Source organism: Nelusetta ayraudi, unplaced genomic scaffold (assembly GCF_046127955.1).
Source record: "Nelusetta ayraudi isolate G7.1 ecotype Tasmania unplaced genomic scaffold, CSIRO-AGI_Nayr_v1 ptg000151l, whole genome shotgun sequence".
In the NCBI taxonomy this organism is placed as follows: Eukaryota; Metazoa; Chordata; class Actinopteri; order Tetraodontiformes; family Monacanthidae; genus Nelusetta; species Nelusetta ayraudi.
Genome location: NW_027466201.1, coordinates 1275146 through 1294647, shown reverse-complemented (window position 1 = coordinate 1294647; position 19502 = coordinate 1275146). Strand labels below are relative to the sequence as shown.

General features: G+C 49.0%; 1 protein-coding gene across 3 annotated transcripts in view; it reads right to left on the bottom strand.

The window, feature by feature from the left end:
* Window positions 1-2143: 2143 nt before the first annotated feature.
* Window positions 2144-19502, bottom strand: part of foxo3b (forkhead box O3b) — a 39738-nt gene continuing 22379 nt past the window's right edge. For all 3 annotated transcript variants that reach the window (XM_076013626.1, XM_076013624.1, XM_076013625.1), the window contains exons 3-4: window positions 2751-4253; window positions 2144-2527 (exon numbers count right to left, since the gene is read on the bottom strand). In XM_076013626.1, the coding sequence (XP_075869741.1) occupies window positions 2781-4253 (1473 nt within the window). In that variant the 3' untranslated portion in view covers window positions 2144-2527; window positions 2751-2780. The remainder of the gene's footprint in view (window positions 2528-2750; window positions 4254-19502) is intronic.

Here is a 19502-nt window from a genome sequence, read left to right as displayed (position 1 = left end):
TTCCACGTGTGTTGTGTGTGTGTATGTCAGTGTATTGTGTCTGTGTGTGCGTGCGTGCGTTTGTGATTTGGCTGCCAGCATATCCTACTGTTTGTCTTCAAGTAATTTTGGCAATATACAGTGATAGCTTATTGTTTTGCTCGAGGAAACAAACAATAACAATAAAAGGCGTCTAGAGGAATGAGCCTAAACCCCTCACCATGCTACCAGGTGGTGTAGGCGGTGGGCGCAAAGGAACAAAACAAAAACAAAACAACAACAACAACAACAACAAAACAACAACAAAAAAAAAACAATGCTCCAGGCAGGATTCAACACTGTTTACATAGCACCTGTAATGGTGTGGAAATGTTCACAACCCTTTCAGAGACAGGTATTGGTTTTGGCTACATCGTATGCGGTGAAACAACAAACTGGACAGAACTCACAGGAAGTTGAGAGACAGAAGAAGAGGAGAGTCGGACGAGACCTCACGGTGGACGTTCTCCATTGGTGGATCGGATATGTGCTCAAGGTAAACATTTTTTAAAAACCTTTTCAGAAAAAAATAATAATCATATGATGCTAATTTAAACCCCCAGAAAGCTAAATATATATATATTTTTTAAAGGCCCAGTGTGTCAGTTTGAGTGGTATACACCATTGAGAATGTGGATGAGAGTAAAATAACAACTCAAGTTTAAATATGCGAGACAGATTACAGAAATTATTTGCGATTGTGTCCTTGTGAAAGTCCAGAGATTCTAGATACTTTGGCTTTGGATTAGAAATTTCATTTCTGGACTGAAGAAAAAGAAGATGTTCATTAGATGAGATAATATTGTAAGCGAGCCAAGTTTTGGGTAGGTTAAATTGATGTTTGGCCTTTCAGGGCTTTGATAGAAACGCGGCAGCCGCCACCAAAAGCAGACCAATAAAAACAACGCAAGCGCGAGTATTTCAGAGTTGTGCATACATGATAATAAGCATAGCTAAGATCCAGTTTCTCCCAGCAAACCACCGTAAATCTGACACACTGGTCCTTTTGTCCAGCAACGAAACGGGAAGGTGAGAAATCTTCATTTATAGTTTGATTCCACAGGGAAGGCTGGCTGCACCGAGTGTCGCGCTGCGCTCCTGCACGCCCGACTTCAACCCTAATCACGTGTCGTCCATGCATGGCAACGCAGAAAAAAAAAATTCTCTTTTTTTTTTTGTTATTGTTGAAATTTTAGCACACGGTTTGGATTTTCTATTGCACGTCCATGGCTCGAACTGCTCTCTTGCAGCGTGATGTCAAAAATATTCAGCTGCATATTTTCCATGGAGCAGAATGGAAATCAGCTCCTTGGACAACAAATACGAGAGAGAGAGAGAGCGAGCGAGAGAGAGGGAGAGAGAAAAGTGCTGCAGTGTGTCTGGTAGGATCGTTAACAAAAAAAACTTCCAAAAAAAAAAAAAAGGTCTGTGAGGGCCACACTGCTTTAATGCCGAGTGCAACACAGCCGTGCCTGGTGAAATCAAGCCGTGTGTGTGTACGCGAGGCGTTTTGACGCCGCGCAAACCAGAGGGCGAGTGGGTTTGCCTGTGTGTGTGTTTGACAGTGTGTGTGTGTGTGTGTGTGTGTGTGTGTGTTTTGCATGTGTGTTACGCGTGACCACTTGGCGGCCCCTGCGTTTCGTCAGAACACCAACAAACTCCTCCTCAACAAACACCTGTGAGCGCTTCAATGGTTAGGATGAAGAAGAGGTTAAAAGAAACAAACACTGAATATCTAAGAAAACCACAATGTGTGAAGATGGAGGGAAAATATATATGTATATATACAGTATATTTTTATATGTATATATATATATATATGTATATATATATATATATGTGTGTGTATATATATATATATATATATATATATATATATATATATATATATATATGTACATATATATACATATATATACATATATATATATATATGTATATATGTATATGTATTTTAAAACATAACACATCCCAGGAAACTACTGGATTAGATTTTACCACTTCACTTCTCCACTTTTTTCCCCCCACTTTTCACTTTTGTCCATTTCTTTCCTCCTCTTTCGTCTCCGACGGGAACGACTGCACCATGCGCCCCTTCGACAATCCTTTTTTTTTTTTTTTCCTCCTCCTCGTCTTCCTGATAGTAAGTCCTTGTATTTCACCACTCAAGCGTTGTCTCTTTGATATCAACAGACCGATGAAGAAAAATATTGCATAATTCATGAGTTTGACAGCTTCTCTTTTCGTCGTCGTTCCACAGGAGGCCTTGAGAGTGGACGTGCGCTGCGTCTTTCAGAGTCCGCCGAGTCGTCCGCAGGGGTTCGCCAGTGTGCGCGAGGGAGGGTAAAGCTCTCGAGAGGAAGTCGTCCTCTGTAAACACGGGGTTGTTTTTTTTTCTTATTATTTTAGGTTGTGCTGATAGCAGGTTTGGCAAAAAAAACAAACAAACAAAAAAAACGGTGTCTTGTGTCTTGTGTGTTTTTTTTTCCTCGCACCCAACATTTCAGACCTGGAGAAAGAAAACAAAATTTTATTGGCTTTTACCAATATAAAGATCATGAATCAGGCCAAATTTTATACACCGGACCTTTAAAGGATGAGACCACAAATGAAAAGATTTTTTTTCTCAATTTTCATCTGTATTTTTATGGTATTGCAACCATTTCCATGGGAGGAGACGTCAATTCCTACACTTGCAACACGCTCACTTTTGCCGCGACGCTCAAACATACCTGCTCTCCCCCATCCCAGCCGGGGGCCTCTCAGCCGGGCACCCAGCTCTGGGAGGCCTGCTTGGCGCTCGTGAAGCTCCCGACCCCGTTCATGTTGGCCAGGGAGTCGAAGTTAAAGTCCAGGCCGTCGGCGTCCATCAGGTCATTCCTGATGATAGAGTCCATGTCGCACTCCAGGCTGCTGTTGAACATGTCCAGGTCCAGGTCGGTGGGGAAGCGGTCCTGGCCTCCGCCGCTGGTGCCGTTCAGGAAGATGGACGTGTCGATCTGCATGGAGGACGAGCCGTTGCCCCCTAGGGGCGACAGCAGGAGCTGCTGCCTGGCGTTGGCGAGCGCGTTGGCCTCGTTGGCCAGGTTCAGCCCGCCGTTCAGACACCGCAGGGCGCTCTGGTTGTGGTTGTTGCCGTGCGCCGCGTCCGCCTGGCCGTTCCGGAGCTGCTGCTGCGTGACGTTGGTGGTGGCGAAGGTCATGATGGGGTCGCCGCGGAGCATGAGGCCGCGGCGGGAGTTCTGCGAGACCACGGCGGCGGCGCTGGCCTGCGACATGAGCGGGTCGGACTGCGTCATCATGACGCCGCCGTGGCTGTCGGAGTTGAGCAGGTCCTGCAGCGTCTGGCCGCCGAAGCGGGACAGGCCGACGGCGGAGGAGAAGGACGTCTGCTTGTTCTCCTGGATGGTCTGCATGGGCGCCGGGCGCAGCGAGGAGCCGGCCGCGTGGGGGCCGAAGATGGAGTTGGAGTAGCCGTTGATGCCGGGGTTAGAGGGGGGCGAGGGGGCGGGGGCGACGGAGGAGGCCGGGGTGCTCAGCCCGTTGGCTTTGGAGCCAAAGATGAAGCCCGAGGACCCGTTGGGGGTGCCGGGCCCCGTCACGGCGGACGACAGGCCCATGTCGTCCAGCAGCTCGTCCATCAGGTCGTCGGTCAGCCCGTCGTTCAGGTTCATGGTGCCGGCCAGGTCGGCCAGGCGCGGCAGCTCGGCCGGCGCCGGCTTCCCGTTGATGGCGGCGGCGGCGGCAGCTGTGCCGTTGCCCGGCGACAACGCCGCCCGGCCGGGGCTGGAGTAGAGCATTGGCGAGAGCGGCGGCTCGTCGTCCGGCACCTCGTCCAGCTCGGGGTTGGCCAGGATGGGCGAGAGCCGGCCGCTCAGCGTGCTGGCGTTGGAGTTGGTGCGCGAGCGGAAGTCGGTCCAGGCGTCCAGCTCCTCGCTGCTGCGCGACGTGGGGCTGCCGGGCCACTTGGAGAGGCCCGACGGGCTGTCGCCGCCCCCGCCGCCACCATCGGTGGCGGCAGCTGCCGCCTGCAGCGCCGCCTTCTTCTTGGCGGCGCGGCCGCGGGCCGACTTGGTGTACTTGTTGCTGTTGTCCATGGAGACGGCGCGGCGGCGGGGAGCCTTGCCGCCCTTCCCTCCCTCGGGGTTGATCATCCACCACGAGCTCTTGCCCGTGCCCTCGTTCTGGACGCGGATGAAGCGGCTGTGGAGGGAGAGGTTGTGCCGGATGGAGTTCTGCGGGAGAGAGAGAGAGGAAAGAATCCTTGCGTGAGTCCCTCGGAAATCGACGAAAAACCATTAATATCGACTTTCTGTTTTCTTTCTCTCCTTTTACCGATATGAAAACAATCGATGGAGCGCCCGGATCCCCGAGACCACACAGGGCCACTTGATTCCACAAACACACTGTCATTATCGTTGAAAAAGAAAAACACACAAACTGAGCCAACGCTGCCGCCGCCAGTGACGTCTCCGGTTCCGCGAAAACAAAAAATACGGGACAACGAGACACTGATTGCGGCGCCACTTAGCGCTGATGTCTGCATTGTGGCCCCGGCGCGTCTTTTGTGTGTTATCGCAATAAAAGGGGAAAACGGAGACGGCGGTCTGCGATGAAGCTCCTCCTTCTTTATGAATGGCTGCGTACAAAGAGGCCCCCTTGTGCCGCTTATGGGAAGCGCTTTGTGTCGCATCATCACGCGAGTTGGCCCGAGCCAGCGTGTGTATTGATCCAGTGATACTTTTGCTTTGGCCGAGTCTGGTTGTGTCTCACAAAAGCCCCTCGGTTATGATCAACAGTTTTTATTTACTGCAATGTTCACATTTCGAACCGCAGTAGCACCTCTGGATTGTGCTGCTAGCGGCATTGCTGATTTGTTGCAGGACACTTGTTGATTGTTACACTTTTTTGGTTCACTTGCTCAATAACCGATTTAAGTTATTTTTTGTATATACTGTGTGTAGCTATAATCTATTGCTATATTGTATTTGCTCTAATGGATGCAATAAAGGCGCTTTTAAATAAAATGTAGTTTATATCAATTACGACCATGCAACGGCAGACATGTTTGTGCAGAGGCTGTATTTAAACTAATACAAAATGCAGGATGAGAAATATGCCATTCTGGATTATAAGTATGTTAAAAAGGGGAAAGTCAGCAAGCTCCTCAACACCCTACTTCTGTCTTTCAAGCTACTTTGAAGTCATTTTTTTCCTTTTTGCTTCAGTCTCCCTGTCTCTCCATGCCCTCTCCTTCCTCTGCACTTTCGGTTGTTTCACAAACACATCGCACTTATAGACCCTGAGGGACTTTGGGGCCGATGCTATATCCTCCCATATAAACAAACCAACCGCCACCCACAACACGCATGCATTTTCTTTCTTCTCCCACTCTCGCTTTTCGTTGTATATTTTTACTCCCTTCGACAGAATAAATGTCTGGCTTTCAAAGTTGGCCCGGGGCAGAATTTCAGAGCTTTTTGTGGGAAAAACAATATTGTTTTCCACGAAGTGGCCCCAGTTTAAAGAGAGCTTGGACTGGTTGCAGGCAGTTCATTCAGAGGAGAGAGGAGAACTGGCTGGAAGTTGCTGTTCCGACTACGGTGCTAGCCACAAATTGGAAAACTGGGGCTAAAGCGACGCTTTCGGAGAAAGTGTGCACTGGCACTTGAGCATATATGTTTGTTTCGAGGAAAACTCCAAAATCTGGGTTTCTGATTGTTCATGTAAAAAACAGTTTTTCTTGCACTGTTCGCAATCAGTAAATTGGCAGAACCATAAAGGGTTGAAATTTGGCATGAATGGCGTGTGTGTGTGTGTGTGTGTGTGTGTGTGTGTATGTGTGTGAATGAATTTTCCCAAGTGTCTCTGAGTGAGTGTTAGTGTTTGTGAGTGTTTGTGTGTGTGCATTCAGTAAGACGAGAAGTGATATCAGGCTCACCCGTGTTTATTCTCTGCAGCATCTCTTGAGGCATGATGTAATGCCTTTATTAGAGAACCCTTCGCAAACACACATGCACGTGCACGCGCTAAATCTTTCCAGCTGCCAGGAGATGTAAATAAGGTCGGAAGACGTACGACGTGAAGGCAAGAGGATAATTTCGGATAGGGGAAATTGTTTGAACAGAACAGCATGTGTCCCTTCTCTCGCCGCCGTAAACACTCACCTGCCAGAACCTGACACGCCATCAATCCTTCTCCCCGTCCTCCTTTGACCAGCACTGCACAACCTGTCTCCCTGCGCCACCCCACCCCCGACTTCAAAAACCAAGCCGCCGCCGCCGCCGCTTCTTTAATGTTTCTCCTCGCGCCGCTGAAACGTCAAGACGAGGTTCTTCAATCAAATGACACGGCTCCTGGACAGCTCGGACAATCAACTCGGAGAGCTCGCAAATCTATCCGGCCAACGTCGGAAGTGGCTGAGCTGCCATGAATAAGGCCGGAGAGGAAGGTACGAGAAGTTGTAACCAACGACTGAAGAGATTAGCGCAAATTTCATTGGAACTCGATGGCGTCTTCACAGAGATTTGTTTTTTAAAAAGGCTTCATGTTTCCGCTTCAGCTCCTGTATGGCTTTGGCTAGAGCAGGTATGGGCAAGCTGCATCCCGTGGGCCATATGTGGCCAATTAATCTTCCAAATCCTGCCAGCCAAACTTGAAGAAATTAATAGTAACTCAGGAACAAAATAGCTGTATTTAATCAATTTTTTCAAAGTTTTAAGAGCAATTTCAATAAAGAGCTAAATGCTGTGGGGCTTCAGAGACACATTTTGTTCATTTCCAATTTACATTAAAGCACTAAGCATTAAAGTCTTCTACATATACCATGATATATTTTTTTTCCTCCTATGAGCTGGGCCACCAAAACACTCCATCCATCTGCTGCTGCCAAACTTTAGCAGTCAAAGTCAAAAACTTTGCCCACCCCTGGGCCAGAGTCAGGGTAAACACAACTAGGCACAGTGGCTTAGCACACGTTGGCCCACACAGCAACAGGAAGCCTCGAGCTCCGGCGATCTCTCGTCTGCCCCTCGGCTAAAATAGCAGCAGCAAATCTGATTGGTCGGCCCCAAATACGACCGACCATTCGCCCAATCACCCATTGAGCTTTGCCTTATCTTTCCCCAATGCTTCCCTGAGCTCTTCACAGATGGATACATGGGGTAAATCCAAAAGGATTTAGGAAACGCTCCTTCCGCCGATGTGCCAATGTGAGGCACTTCTGTCCCTGGTGTGACCGGGCAGCAAATTATAGCAGGACATCTGCAGCTGAAAGAACAGTGGGGGCGAGGAGCGGAGGGGTGCACAGCGAAAATGTGTGAGTGGAGGTGGGAAGGAGAGGCGAGAAGATTGCAGGATTTAACATGCAATGCTTCATGTGTGTGAAGTCAGTGGTGTCAGTGGATCCTCCCACGTGTGCATCACACCGCGCTCACTCTCCGGACATCTCGTCCCTTCCGTTTCAGATGATTCACAGTTCTCTGGGACGTTTTCTATTCCGCCATCATTTATTATTTATTTTTTTTAGTGGACTGACCTTTTAACCATCGGTGTCTGATATTTCATATAGACATTCAGTCTCTCCCCCAAAACCGCAGCGTCTCATTTCTGGCTCCGCTGACACGACCAATCGTATCATTTCGAGTTCCCCCGAGTTTGTCGAACGGCACCAAAATTACTACCAACTCCCGGCGCAGCGCTCTCGCGGAGGTTGCTGACCTCAGATGTGGAGAGCGGAGCGACTCTCCAGAGGCTCTTCCTTGAAAGAAAAAAAAATTGAAAAATAAGAAATGACCCCATAATTCACACTGAAGGGGGGATGGAGTTCCTCCTTTGGTGCAGTTCGAACCTCATTCCTTTGTGTTCATCATTCATCCAACTAATCTGCTCCTCCAGCTGAAATAGGCCGAGCGAGTAAAATCAATATTGAGCGAGTGCGGCTAATTCCTGGAATCCTCCACTTTATCTTATTTGTGTTTATATGTAAACCGTCCGGGGGAAAAAAAAGCCCTGAGCGTCATACAGAGCAAGCCTGTTCCATTTTATTACGTTTTCACTTTGTGTACAGTTTGCAGACTGTGGGTGAGTGTGTGCGTGCGCCGAGCACCGCTGTTGTTCTTAACAGTGGGACGCTGTCCTGTACAGCTCCTCTGGGACAGCCCCCAAAGTCCATTAATAAAAACAACTGCTCCCTGAGACAGCAGCTCTGATTCATAACTCCTGCTATAGACTCACAAGAAATTGCACATACACACACGTGGCTCAACGGTCCCTTGGGAATATCAGCACCCTGGCTCCCTTCTTTCCTCTTGCGTTGTTTTTCCTATTCCATACATCCATCCATTTTCAATAACCGCTTCTCCCTTCTTCTCGCAGGGTGTTTTTCCTAGTCACCCTTTCAAATTTAGAAACTGCACCTTTCTTGGAGATCCGCAACAACTCAAACCGTGTCATCGACATAGACGAGAAGCAAACCTCAAAATCTACCCCGGCACCTCCTCCGCAAGGTGTTACTGTATCGTGCTATTCTGATGTCAAGTCCCATGTTTTTTATTTTCAGAACTATGACACCTAGCTGAGAATTTAATGCAACATCACAAGCGTTTGTTGTAATGAATTGTAGTAATCAGCAGGGGGTTGAAAGATCAGGGCCAGGCTGTCTCATGCGTTTCCACTGGGATACTGAGCCAAGGCATACATTTAAAGATCAAAAAGATTCTGGCTCATTGTGAATCGTCCTTAAACTGCTGTGCACCATCAACAGAGTCAACTGGTCTTCTCGGTTATCCAGGTTCAACCACATAGCTCCATTTTTTTTTCTTTAGCAAACTAGCTTGAAAGAAGCCAAACTTGATCTGTGAGATAGGCCCCAGCTGTATGTGTGCGTGTGTGCGTGTGTGTGTGCGTCTGTGTGCATGCATTTGTGTGCGTGTATGAGTGCACCAGCTGCAACCAGGGCCAGAAACAAAGAGGCCCCTTTTGGTCCGTCAGCAACATGTGGGAACAATTAATCACTGTCAGCAACCATGCTAGGAATCCCTCTCGCCTTTCACTCATTATCCCAATTCCGAAAGGTGCGTAGGTGTCAAGTCAAACATTTGCATTTATGTAAATCCAAAATTGAGAACGGGCATGCGAGAGGAGGCGTTCTGAGGACGGATCGTGAGGGGAACCAGCGTAATTTGACGAGGCGAATTGCACTGAAGCGTGTGAGATAATGCCTCGGACTCATTATGCTTCTCGGAGCCGGGCTTCCTCTGATTGGCTCAAACGAGTCAGGGAAAGCTTCCCCCTCATTGGTTGTCGCTGCCTGGGCTCCGGTTGAGGTGATTGGTGCTGCTGAGGACAGGCTTTCATATCCAGGCAGCACACACACACACACAGAAAAAGGGAGGGTCTGCATAGTATTGCAAGTGTGTTTCATCACCCAGCGACGGCGCATAGCTGAACTCAGATGCAGGGGAGTGGGTCATTCTCAAAATTGCCACACTCGAGACTGTGCCCCCGAGAGGTGCGTTCAAATGGCTGGCCCTTACACAGACGTATGCCTTTGTGCCTTCGGAGACACAAAGGAAAACACACGGCCAAATCCCTACGTACACACACACAACACACACACCTCAGGTCAGGGCGTTGGCTCAGGAGGTTACAGTGTCAGAGGGCCAGCAGACGGGTCAGAGCGGCTCGGGAGGTCAAAGCTTTCGCCTGGTACGTGTCAGAACCTCCCCCGTGACCCGACAGACCCACCGCCGCGATTGGACGAAAACCTGTGCGACCTGAGTGGCGGCACCTCCGCCGGCGTACAGGCATGCGCGGGGCCCGTTGGCACGCATGCGTTATCAGCCATTATGTAAACCCCCCCCCCCCCCACCCCCGCATTAATCTGGTGCTAATGTCAACATTGGACAGAGCAAACACCTTGCGCAACGTTTGTTGCCATTTAAGACAAAGGAGGAACGACGGCGACGGGTCCCAAGTTCGAAAAGGAAAAACTTGTTTTTCTTACCCCCCCCCCACCCCCCCACTCCGACCGCATTGGCCGTGTTCCTTCACTGGGGCAAACAGATGCAAACGGGAGCAGTGCCGGTCGTGTCCCGGGATGATAAAAACCATGAAGGGCAGATCAAGTGTTGAGGCAAATGCAAATCTTTGCCATGTGGGGACGGTTGAAAGTCAGCATATAATAATAATAATAAGGATATCCACTAGATCTACACAAAATGCGAGGGGATTTAACTCACCGCGCATTATACACATGCAAATACGCACGTAGACGCCCATGGACAAGCGCGCGCGCGCACACACACACGCACACACACACACACACAGGAACGCAATGACTGGCCCTGGTTCCAGCTGCCCTGAGCCCTGGACTGCAGACAGAACATTCCATTCCCTTCAATCATATGTGCGTTTCCCTGCCAGCGGCCCGGGTGTCTCTCACTTTGTCTGCGCTGGAAGTCTTGCGTGCGTGCGTGCGTGCGTGCGTGCCCGTGTGTACATATGTACAGTATATATACTGACAAGGATCTGGGGCTTGGCAGAAGAAATTCCATGACACCTCATTCTGCTTGTAACCCAACTCTAACCACTCCCTTTCCGTGCGACCACATCAGGGTTGTCGTGCAGCCACTCGCCGCCATGTTTCCACTTTGGAAATAGCCTGAACACATTTTGTTTTTGTTTTTTTTGTTTTTTTACATGTTCTGCCATCAAAGGCCTCTGCCAAATCCACAGCGCCTCGTTTAGACCGCCGGCTCATTAGGCTCGAAGCGACACGCAAACAAGACACTTGCGCGCCTCCAGGAAAAGCAACGCGCCGTTGTGACCCCCCCGCCAATCCTCTTTATCCCTTTATATCTTTTTCATCTGTCTGGCTCTCTCTCACCCCCTCCTTCGCCGCGCCGCCTCTGCTTTTCCTATTTTGTGTCACCATGTGCCGTCCAACTCGCTCAAAGAACTATTTGTTTACTTAAAAGATTCCCCTCCAATCGGTTGGCCCGGGGAGGGAAAAGGTGGCGGGACCCAACCCACCTCGTACGGCCAATCGGAGCAGCGCTTCGGCGGAGGCACGGTCGACCACGTTACCCTGCTTTATTGGGTCAGTGTGTTTTTGATCAGCTCCGGAGGGTCACATCGTTTCCTGGTTAAACTTTGGCCCACAATCAACGGGGAGACGAAAAACAGACAGTCGAAGCAGAAGAATTCGGAACACGCGAGCCAGGATGGAGCAGAGTAATCAGTCCTCATGTATCTTTTTTTATTTTTTTTTTTAAGAGCAAAAACAAAATATGACTTCAGAATGTTTGTTTTTGCTCGTGAGGCAAGTATTGGTGTGCGTTCACACCCACAGACAAACACACACACACACACACACACACACACACACACACACACACACACACACACACACACACACAAAAACACACAGGACGACTACGCTTTGCTTTGGAACAGCACAGGACATCCCTGCTGGGTTTTATCAACCGAAGTTCCAGGACACTGTGTCCTTAAGCCGCAGATAAACTCTGCCTGCCAAGAATACACACATGCACACCCACACGCACGCGCGTAAGCGCACGTACACACACAAGCGCGCTCACAAACATACAAACAACAGCACAGCATATACAAACGTGACATCAGATCAATTTGATTTATTTTTTTTATTCTACTTCAAGATCTGACAAATGACTGTGGACAAGCTGGTTAAAGATGGTGTGTGTGAATGCAATACTTTGTTATGTTATTCTTTCTATATTAAACATCTATTAAAATATCATATGACTCCGGCGGTGCATTCGATGACCACTGGAACACGTCGTGTTCCAGTTGACAAGAAGCAGTTGGCGTTGGCACTAGGCGCTGTTAGCATTCTCAGCCGATACTGGCTGGAACGGGTACGGTGAAAGGACAAAAGAAACAATGTATGTTGCAGGTATGTTGCCATAGCTACATAATACTGTCAGAATGCCATGAAAATATAACAGACTGCCTGGTTCATAAACAGCTTTTCTTGTCATTTTGACAAAGAGGGAAACACAGAGTCAGTGTTGTGGAGTTTTTGGCTTTGAAGGGGATAAGTAGGAAAGTGGAAGGACAGTCTGTATTATAATATAATGTGCAAAATAACGCATTAAACAATAGTAGCCTTGAATTATACGTTACTTCTCTGTAAGAATTAAATCCACGAAGAGGCTTCAGCTCACAGGCTTAGGCTCGGAAAGGCTTCCTCCTGTTCTTCCAATTATCAAAGCTGAAGTTGCCAGGAGTTTTATTGATATGGCTGCTTGATAAATATCTGTTGATTACATTTTAACTGTCATTCCCCACGCGCTTGCCTGTTATGAAAGAAAGCAGCACGCGCACGGGACATTATGAAACGCGGTTCCACGGTTGGACCGAGCAAACAGCCGCTCGCCTCTGGGACATTAGCGACATAACGGGAAATACGAGGGCTGTTTGGGTTTGTCCACGGGGCTGCACTGACAGATCCTCTCATCCAGATTTATGAGGATGTGACAGCGACTCGGCTGCCCTTTCTTGCACACAAAACTTGAACGTCTGACATCTAAAAATAGAGGGGCGGGGGGCATACGAGGTGGCAGCCTGGTCCGGGAGATTATCATATTTACCCCCGGTTTACGAGAGCGCTGATGACGGACGCACTTAGTCCTACAAAACAACCCTGGAGGCCAAGCACCTAATGATCCGACAGGAATGTATTACAAGGCCTTCCAGGTGATTAATGAGACATCCAAAGTGGAATGAAAAGAAGATTGAGAGTCACCAAGGGGGGGCGGAGACAGACATGTCTGTGTCTCGATATCTAGAAACAGGGCCCACTCTCCGCGGTACGACTGGTAGGGTTTGTGTTGCTGATTAATTACATCTCCGCTCGAAACAAACGGCGCAGATCAGCTGAAGGGAAGGGGGTGGGGTGTGGGAGGAAGAGGAGGAGGAGGAGGAAGAGGAGGGCTGGATCATTCATAATTATCAGTGAGGGAGAACGCAGCTATTCCTGCGGGAAGATGCAACAAGGGTACGTGCCGGGGAAACAAGTGTGTCATCTACACCTCCAGCCGCCGGGCCTGTGTTCCAAGGACAACTGATGGAGCAGAGGGATTTCGTTTTTCGCTCTCGAGGGGCTGACAGAGTAAAAGGCCTGCGCATTTTCTGCACAGATAACACGAGGGAGGAGGTTTTTTTTTTAACCCTTGCGGTGAGAATACTCTCCGACGAGAAATCTTCAAAGGGAGAGAGTTGATTGACAAGAAGCGGGTGAAGCGGGGCTGAAGCAAGCGTTGCACCACTTTGGGGACGAGCTTTTGGTTTGCTTCCGATTCGACCTGGTCAGCCTCATGCGTCTGATTTTACATTCTTTCCAGGGGAAGGTTGACTTAGGTTTACTGCCCCTGTGCGCATACTTCAATTTCCATTGGGAAGCAGTTTGGAAAAGACAAGAACCAAGGAATACTGCTGGGGAAAAAAAGTCTTTGAGGAAATAATCAGGATCTTGACCACTGCAGGGCGGACAGGTGTTGGTCTGATTAAGAAGAAGGTAAACATTCCCCTGTGACTCCATGTAACCCCAGTTATTTTCTGGAATCGAGCCACCGGCAGTAAATCTTTGAGTGACACTCAAGCGAGGCAAATCCGCTCCTGCAAGTGTTATGTAACCATTTAGACCAGGAGCACCTGGTGTACACATTTGTTTAGGAATGCAGAGTGTTGTCGATAAAGAGATTATCAGTCCATTATTACAATAATATTAAAATTATCAATATGTAAGATAAGACAATCTACATTACACAAACACCAAAATAAATAACACAAAAATGAATGCCGTTACTTCACTGTTTGCTTTCAATGACAACACGAAATCACAACAACAAAGTCAGGTTGCCAGGTCAGCCCTTCTGCTGGCCCGACGACTCGGAAAAATAAGCGTGAGGATAAACTACACCGTGTCACATCAAGCGATCATGTGTGAATTCTTCCTGCCCAACCTTGCCGGTCTCGTGACTCTCCAGCTATCTTGGCTTGGAGAGCTGCACCGTGCTCAGCTCCAAAAGAAAAAAAGGAGAGAGAAAAAATTGCAGTGTTGACGAACAGTGGGGCGCGCAGGACACGTAACGCAGCTGTTCCGCGCATCCAGCGGAATTCCACTGGATGGAGCACAACCGTCCATCATCAATTTTCCCCTCAATCTTCTGGTTTCTATGACCGTCGAGAGGCCAAAATCATAGCTGACACTGAAATCTACTTTATTATCCAGCCCTCGCTCTCACCCCGAGTACAATGTTACATAAAATATTTTTACTGCATGACGAGTAACAATGGTCCCCGAAAGGTCAGTGCTCATTAGTACAAAGTCCTCAATATGTAACAAAATGAACACACACACACACACACACACACACATATTCTAAGGAATACACGCATAGACACCTTTGCCACCGACTTCCCCTGTGTGGATTCCAGCGTGTCCACATATCATCTGCCATTACACACCGCTTGATCTCCCGTTTCTCTGCCGTGTTTGTGTGTGTGAGACAATGATGTGTGTCGCCTCTTCAACCCTCTATTTCCACAACACAGCCGGCTCGGTGCCTCCAGGCTGCATCAAGCACTACCGGACAGGACGCAGCAGTCGTAAATTTCAACATCATTTTCCGCAACACACACACAAAAATACACACACACACACACACACGCACGCACAAATGGGTTTGTTGACCTCTCAAATCTTGAGTTAACTGCTCTGAAGGTGAGCTATGATCTCATTAAGAGAGATTACGGTGATAATAGCATTAGGTTTAGTCATGTTGGCTAACTAAACACCGGGCTACGGATCTCGTTAGATAAGTGGTGACGTGCCGATTCGTGTTTGGAGATGCGGCACATGTGCCTGTGTTTTCGGTTTTGACGGAGCCCACATCTGGTCTGGATTAGCGCTGAGGCCCCACTGGCGTTCATGGGACTGTTCGCTCTAATGGTGCTAAAAACAGATACAGTAAACACACGCACGCGCGCGCACACACACACACAACCAACCACAGCCCACTGATGCGTACCGTATGTTGCGCACTCACACGCAGTGTTCTTAAAACTTTGGTTATACTGTGTCTTTATACTTCTGACCATTATTATTGAAAAAAAATTCAACTCCCATTGTTATTCCTGAGAAACTGAGAACTGAAGAAAAAATTACCTCAGGAACAATTCCACGTGAATCAATTTATAAGAGAAAATACAAATAGGGATAAAATAAGTACTGTCAACGTCACAGAATATTTGAATTTTTAATATGTGCAAATTAATGAATTACTTATAGTCTATAGTAGTTTATGTTGTTTATGTTTATGTTGCTATTTTTTTTTGTCTGTCTTAGATTTGTATCTAATTTGTATCGTGCTTAATGCAAAAGTTGACGTTTATCGTAGCCTTCGCTAACTTTGCTAACTTTACTTCGCTTTTCCGCACACGACAACTTTTGCCAAGAAAACATCTCCTCGGCGACAATGGAGACAATTGTCGCCCCGTATTGTGGAACGGCTACACCTACTGGGATCGCAAGCGCTCCCGAAGGAGAAGACCCACACAGGAAACGGCTTCAGGTTAGCTCGACCGGCTATCAGAAAACAGGTTGAGAGAGAATCACGAACAAGTGAGCTTTCTTAGACCTGCCACGCCCGGCGTTGTGAGTAATAATTAGAAACACAATTGCTTTGTCAACCTGAGGGAGGCTGCACAGCACGCAACCGCAGAGTGGAGCTAAAAAAAAAAAAAAAAAAAAGAGCTGTGGCCGTTGCAAATCAATACGGAAAGCTCTCGGAGCGAGCGGTAAAGCGCTGATAAAACAAAAAGCAAGTTGCTTCTCTCTGGCTGCAACTTCTAGGAGTTCTTGCACTTCTCCTGTGCGTGCGACAGTGTGCCTGAGTTTTTTGGCTGATGTAAGCGCTTCCACGCCTGTCACTCTTCCTCCTACACACCACCAGCTGAGCAGCTGGAGAGAGAGGGAGGGAGGGAGAGAGAGAGAAGGAGGTGACGGCTGTGTTTGACGCCCAAAACGCTCACAAAAGAGCGTCTGAGCCCTGAGTGTGTGCTTTAGCCGGAGGTGCGATCGTAACTTTCGCAAGGCAAACACACACACACACACGTACACTTGCACTGTGAAAACACACCGACTGCGGCAACAGAGGGGCCCTCTGTCAGCTGCTCGACGCTCCGCCCCCCCCTCGCAGGAGTCACACAACTTCCTGCTTTGAGGCAAAAAAGGAAGAAAAGTGGTCGTCCGGGCAACTTTTTTTCTATTTCTTTTTAACTGTTGATTTTCGTGGGATTCTGTCGGCATTGCCGAACATCTCGCTGAGGTTTCCTCCCCTCCCCCCCAGCTCGGTTTCGCCGTCGCCCCCCCGCGCTCTCCTCGCCCCCCCTGGGCCCCGCCGCACCTCAAACAACCCCTTTGAAACAGCCGTTTCCTCGAGCGGAGCCATTGTTTCGCCACCGCGACTTGCGATGACCCACTTCAGTGGTTGTCCAGCGGGCGTGATTACACCCTCGGCCACCCCCCACCCCACCTCCAGGACCACGACTGTTTGTGTGTGTGTGTGTGTGTGTGTGTGTGCGTGCGTGACTTGGGATTCGGCTCGCGTGCGCTTGCGTGCCTCGGCGCGCAAAGACGCGAGGCCGTTTTTCGGGTTAAGCTTATTAATCATCGCTCAGGGGAACAAACAAATGGTGACGCGGATGTTGGTGCCGCGTTCCGAGTCTGCTGAGTCAGGGTTTTTTTTGTTTTTTGTTTTTTTAACCGCGCGTCCTCTCGAGGCTTCTGCACCATCGCGTGCAATCGTGACGGCGAGCCGGCCTCTCTGCTCGCTGCACGTGACCCGTTGTGTTTTGTTTTGTTTTTTTTCTTATTTTGCGCATTTCTTAAAAAAGGTTGTTCCACCGCGACAAAAAAAAACAAAAAACGAACAAACAGCGGCCCTCCGCGCCGATTAGAACGCCGAGCGGTTTCGCAGCGACGTCCGTGTGGTTTCTCTTTTTTTTTTTCTGACGTGGAGCGAGAAGCTCAACTGTTGACTTTAAAAACCACAGCCGTAGGTGGGCGAAGCTCACAGAGCACAGGCCTGCTTTGTTTTGCATCTCGGTTGTGCTTTTTTCTTCTTCTTCTTTTTCATCTTCTCTCCTTTTCTCTCTGACATCCTGTTCGAGAACGCTTGAGGTCCGCGTTTGAATAATTCAAATGCAATTTCCAACCGTGAAGTTCTCATGCTCGCGGAGCCCGTCGACGCTCTTGTGGCTGCGGCCGACGCGACGACCACCTCCTTCTCCGGAAACTTTTTCGTTTCATTAACATTCACCCGACGCCGCAAAAAGATTTTTTTTATTTTTTTTATCAGCCGTCTGTTTTGCGACGGCTGAAGAGAACAGAGGCGGGAAGTCGGGGGAGGAAACAGAGACTGTCTGGAAGTCCTTTCGCCTGACTGAATAACATTCTCAAGCGTGCACCTTTGCCCAGTCGGACCCAACGCACCTTTTTAACTTTGCGTTCTTTTCATGCTTGATTGCGTCCTGTTTCTCAGTTTGCTTTTTACATGACATTTACAGTCACTCTCTTGTTGCATCAGGGTGCGGGTACATGTCTGCACCAACAACATATAAGCATTTTTGGCACATCAACGCCATGGCGACCATCAAGGAATTTCATTAGTCCAAGCAGACCCCACGTTATCATCAGGCCTCCTTTTTTTGAATTAAAAAAAAAAAAAAAAAACATTTATTTTGGGGGCCCGACAGCAACTTGAACTTCAACACCACCCCACCTAAAAGAGGGGGGCTTCCCGCGTGGGCGACCCCCAGTCAGTTCCAACCTAAAACACACACACAGGGTTCAGCGAGGACACAAGAGGCCCCTGCGTTGCCTTCCTCCGCCGTTCCCTTTGTCCCGGCTCTGTCAGGCGCTCGCGGCTTAGCGCTCATACATGACAATACCCTCACACGCACACACGCACCATCTCCTGCTCACAGGTCGGGTTCCTTCCATCCACCGGCCTTGCAGGTGATGAACACTGTCGAGGCGCAAATGTGGCACCGGGAACGCCGACATATTTCCGCCACCTCCCCACTTCCCCGTGGCTGCTCAGCTTGGTGGATGTTGCCCGGCTATTAATAGAGAGCTGGCAACCACACGGCCACCCCCTTTCCCTCCTTCGTGCACATTCCGTATTTTAGCCGGCAGTCTGTTATTCTCATCCCTCCCCTTTTGCGTATTTTTATTTCATTTATTTATTTATTTATTTATTTAAACATCCCTGCTGCATTTGAGTCTGGATTCGAAAGTTTGTGCTTGTGTGTGTGTGTCAGCGGGGCAGGATGCAAAGGTCTCACCGGACCAAGTGAAATGGCTTCATCGGAGCCTCAGCTGGCAGCATCGGGCGAAATTGCCTCACCGGTGACACGGTGATGTCACGCCGACTGAAATCACCTGGGCCGAGATGGAGTTTCTCTGCCACTTCCGATTTTTTTTTTTTTTTTTTTTTTTTTTTTAAGTGACCTTTTAAGGGGCTAAACTGGGTTTGGGTGGGTGTGAAGAGGGGCGACGGGGTCGGAGGGGGTCGGGGTTGCTGATAAAATGGCAGAGCGGCCTAGCTTGGGCCGGATCTCTTTCATCTGCTTTTTACAGGGCTCATGAATGACTCTCTCTGTCATCGGCCATAAACCCTCCTCCCACTCCTCATTTTTCCTCCTTTCTCATTATTTGCCGCCGCTCCTCCTCACAGCGGCCTTTTGTGGGTTATTTTTCGCCCCCCCCCCGCACCCGAACCCCTTTGCCCAACCTTTTTTTTCCCCCTCCTTCTCAAATCCGTCATCTCCGACGTCTTTTCCCGCTTCGCCTCTGAAAGGTCCTTTCTGAGTCAAGCCCCCAGCAACAAAAGCTGCATGGTGGCACTAGTTGGCTGCCGGCCCAAAAGAGCTGCTCTCTGACTCCGGCGTGTCAGCGTGCAGCGATCACTCAATCGGCTGCCCCCCCCCCCCTCCAAAACCACCCCCACCGCCGTCCACCCACCACCGACGTTCCTCTTGTTATTCCCCCCCCGTTCCCTACTTTCTTTTCTCCAGAAGGAGTAGAGAAGTGTGAGATCTTGAAAGCTCTTGCTCAAACATTCCCTTTCACACGCACAATCAACACACAAACACACACACACACACACACACACACACACGGAGAGGTGAGCCGAAGGGCTTAGTGCTTCTGGACGGGGTGTGTCTCTTTTGGAGCTTGTGTGCGAAGGCCTTGTAAAAGCGGAGAGGGAGGGGGGGGAGGAAGGGGAAGACGAAAGAAAAGAGCAGACGGAAACTGTCCACACGTATGTTTTCAAAGCAAGCAGAAAACCGGTGTTTGTGTCAGTAGAATCTGAGCTTTTGGAAAACCCAGTTCAGCACTGTGAGGAAAACTCTACATGTACAAGAACCTC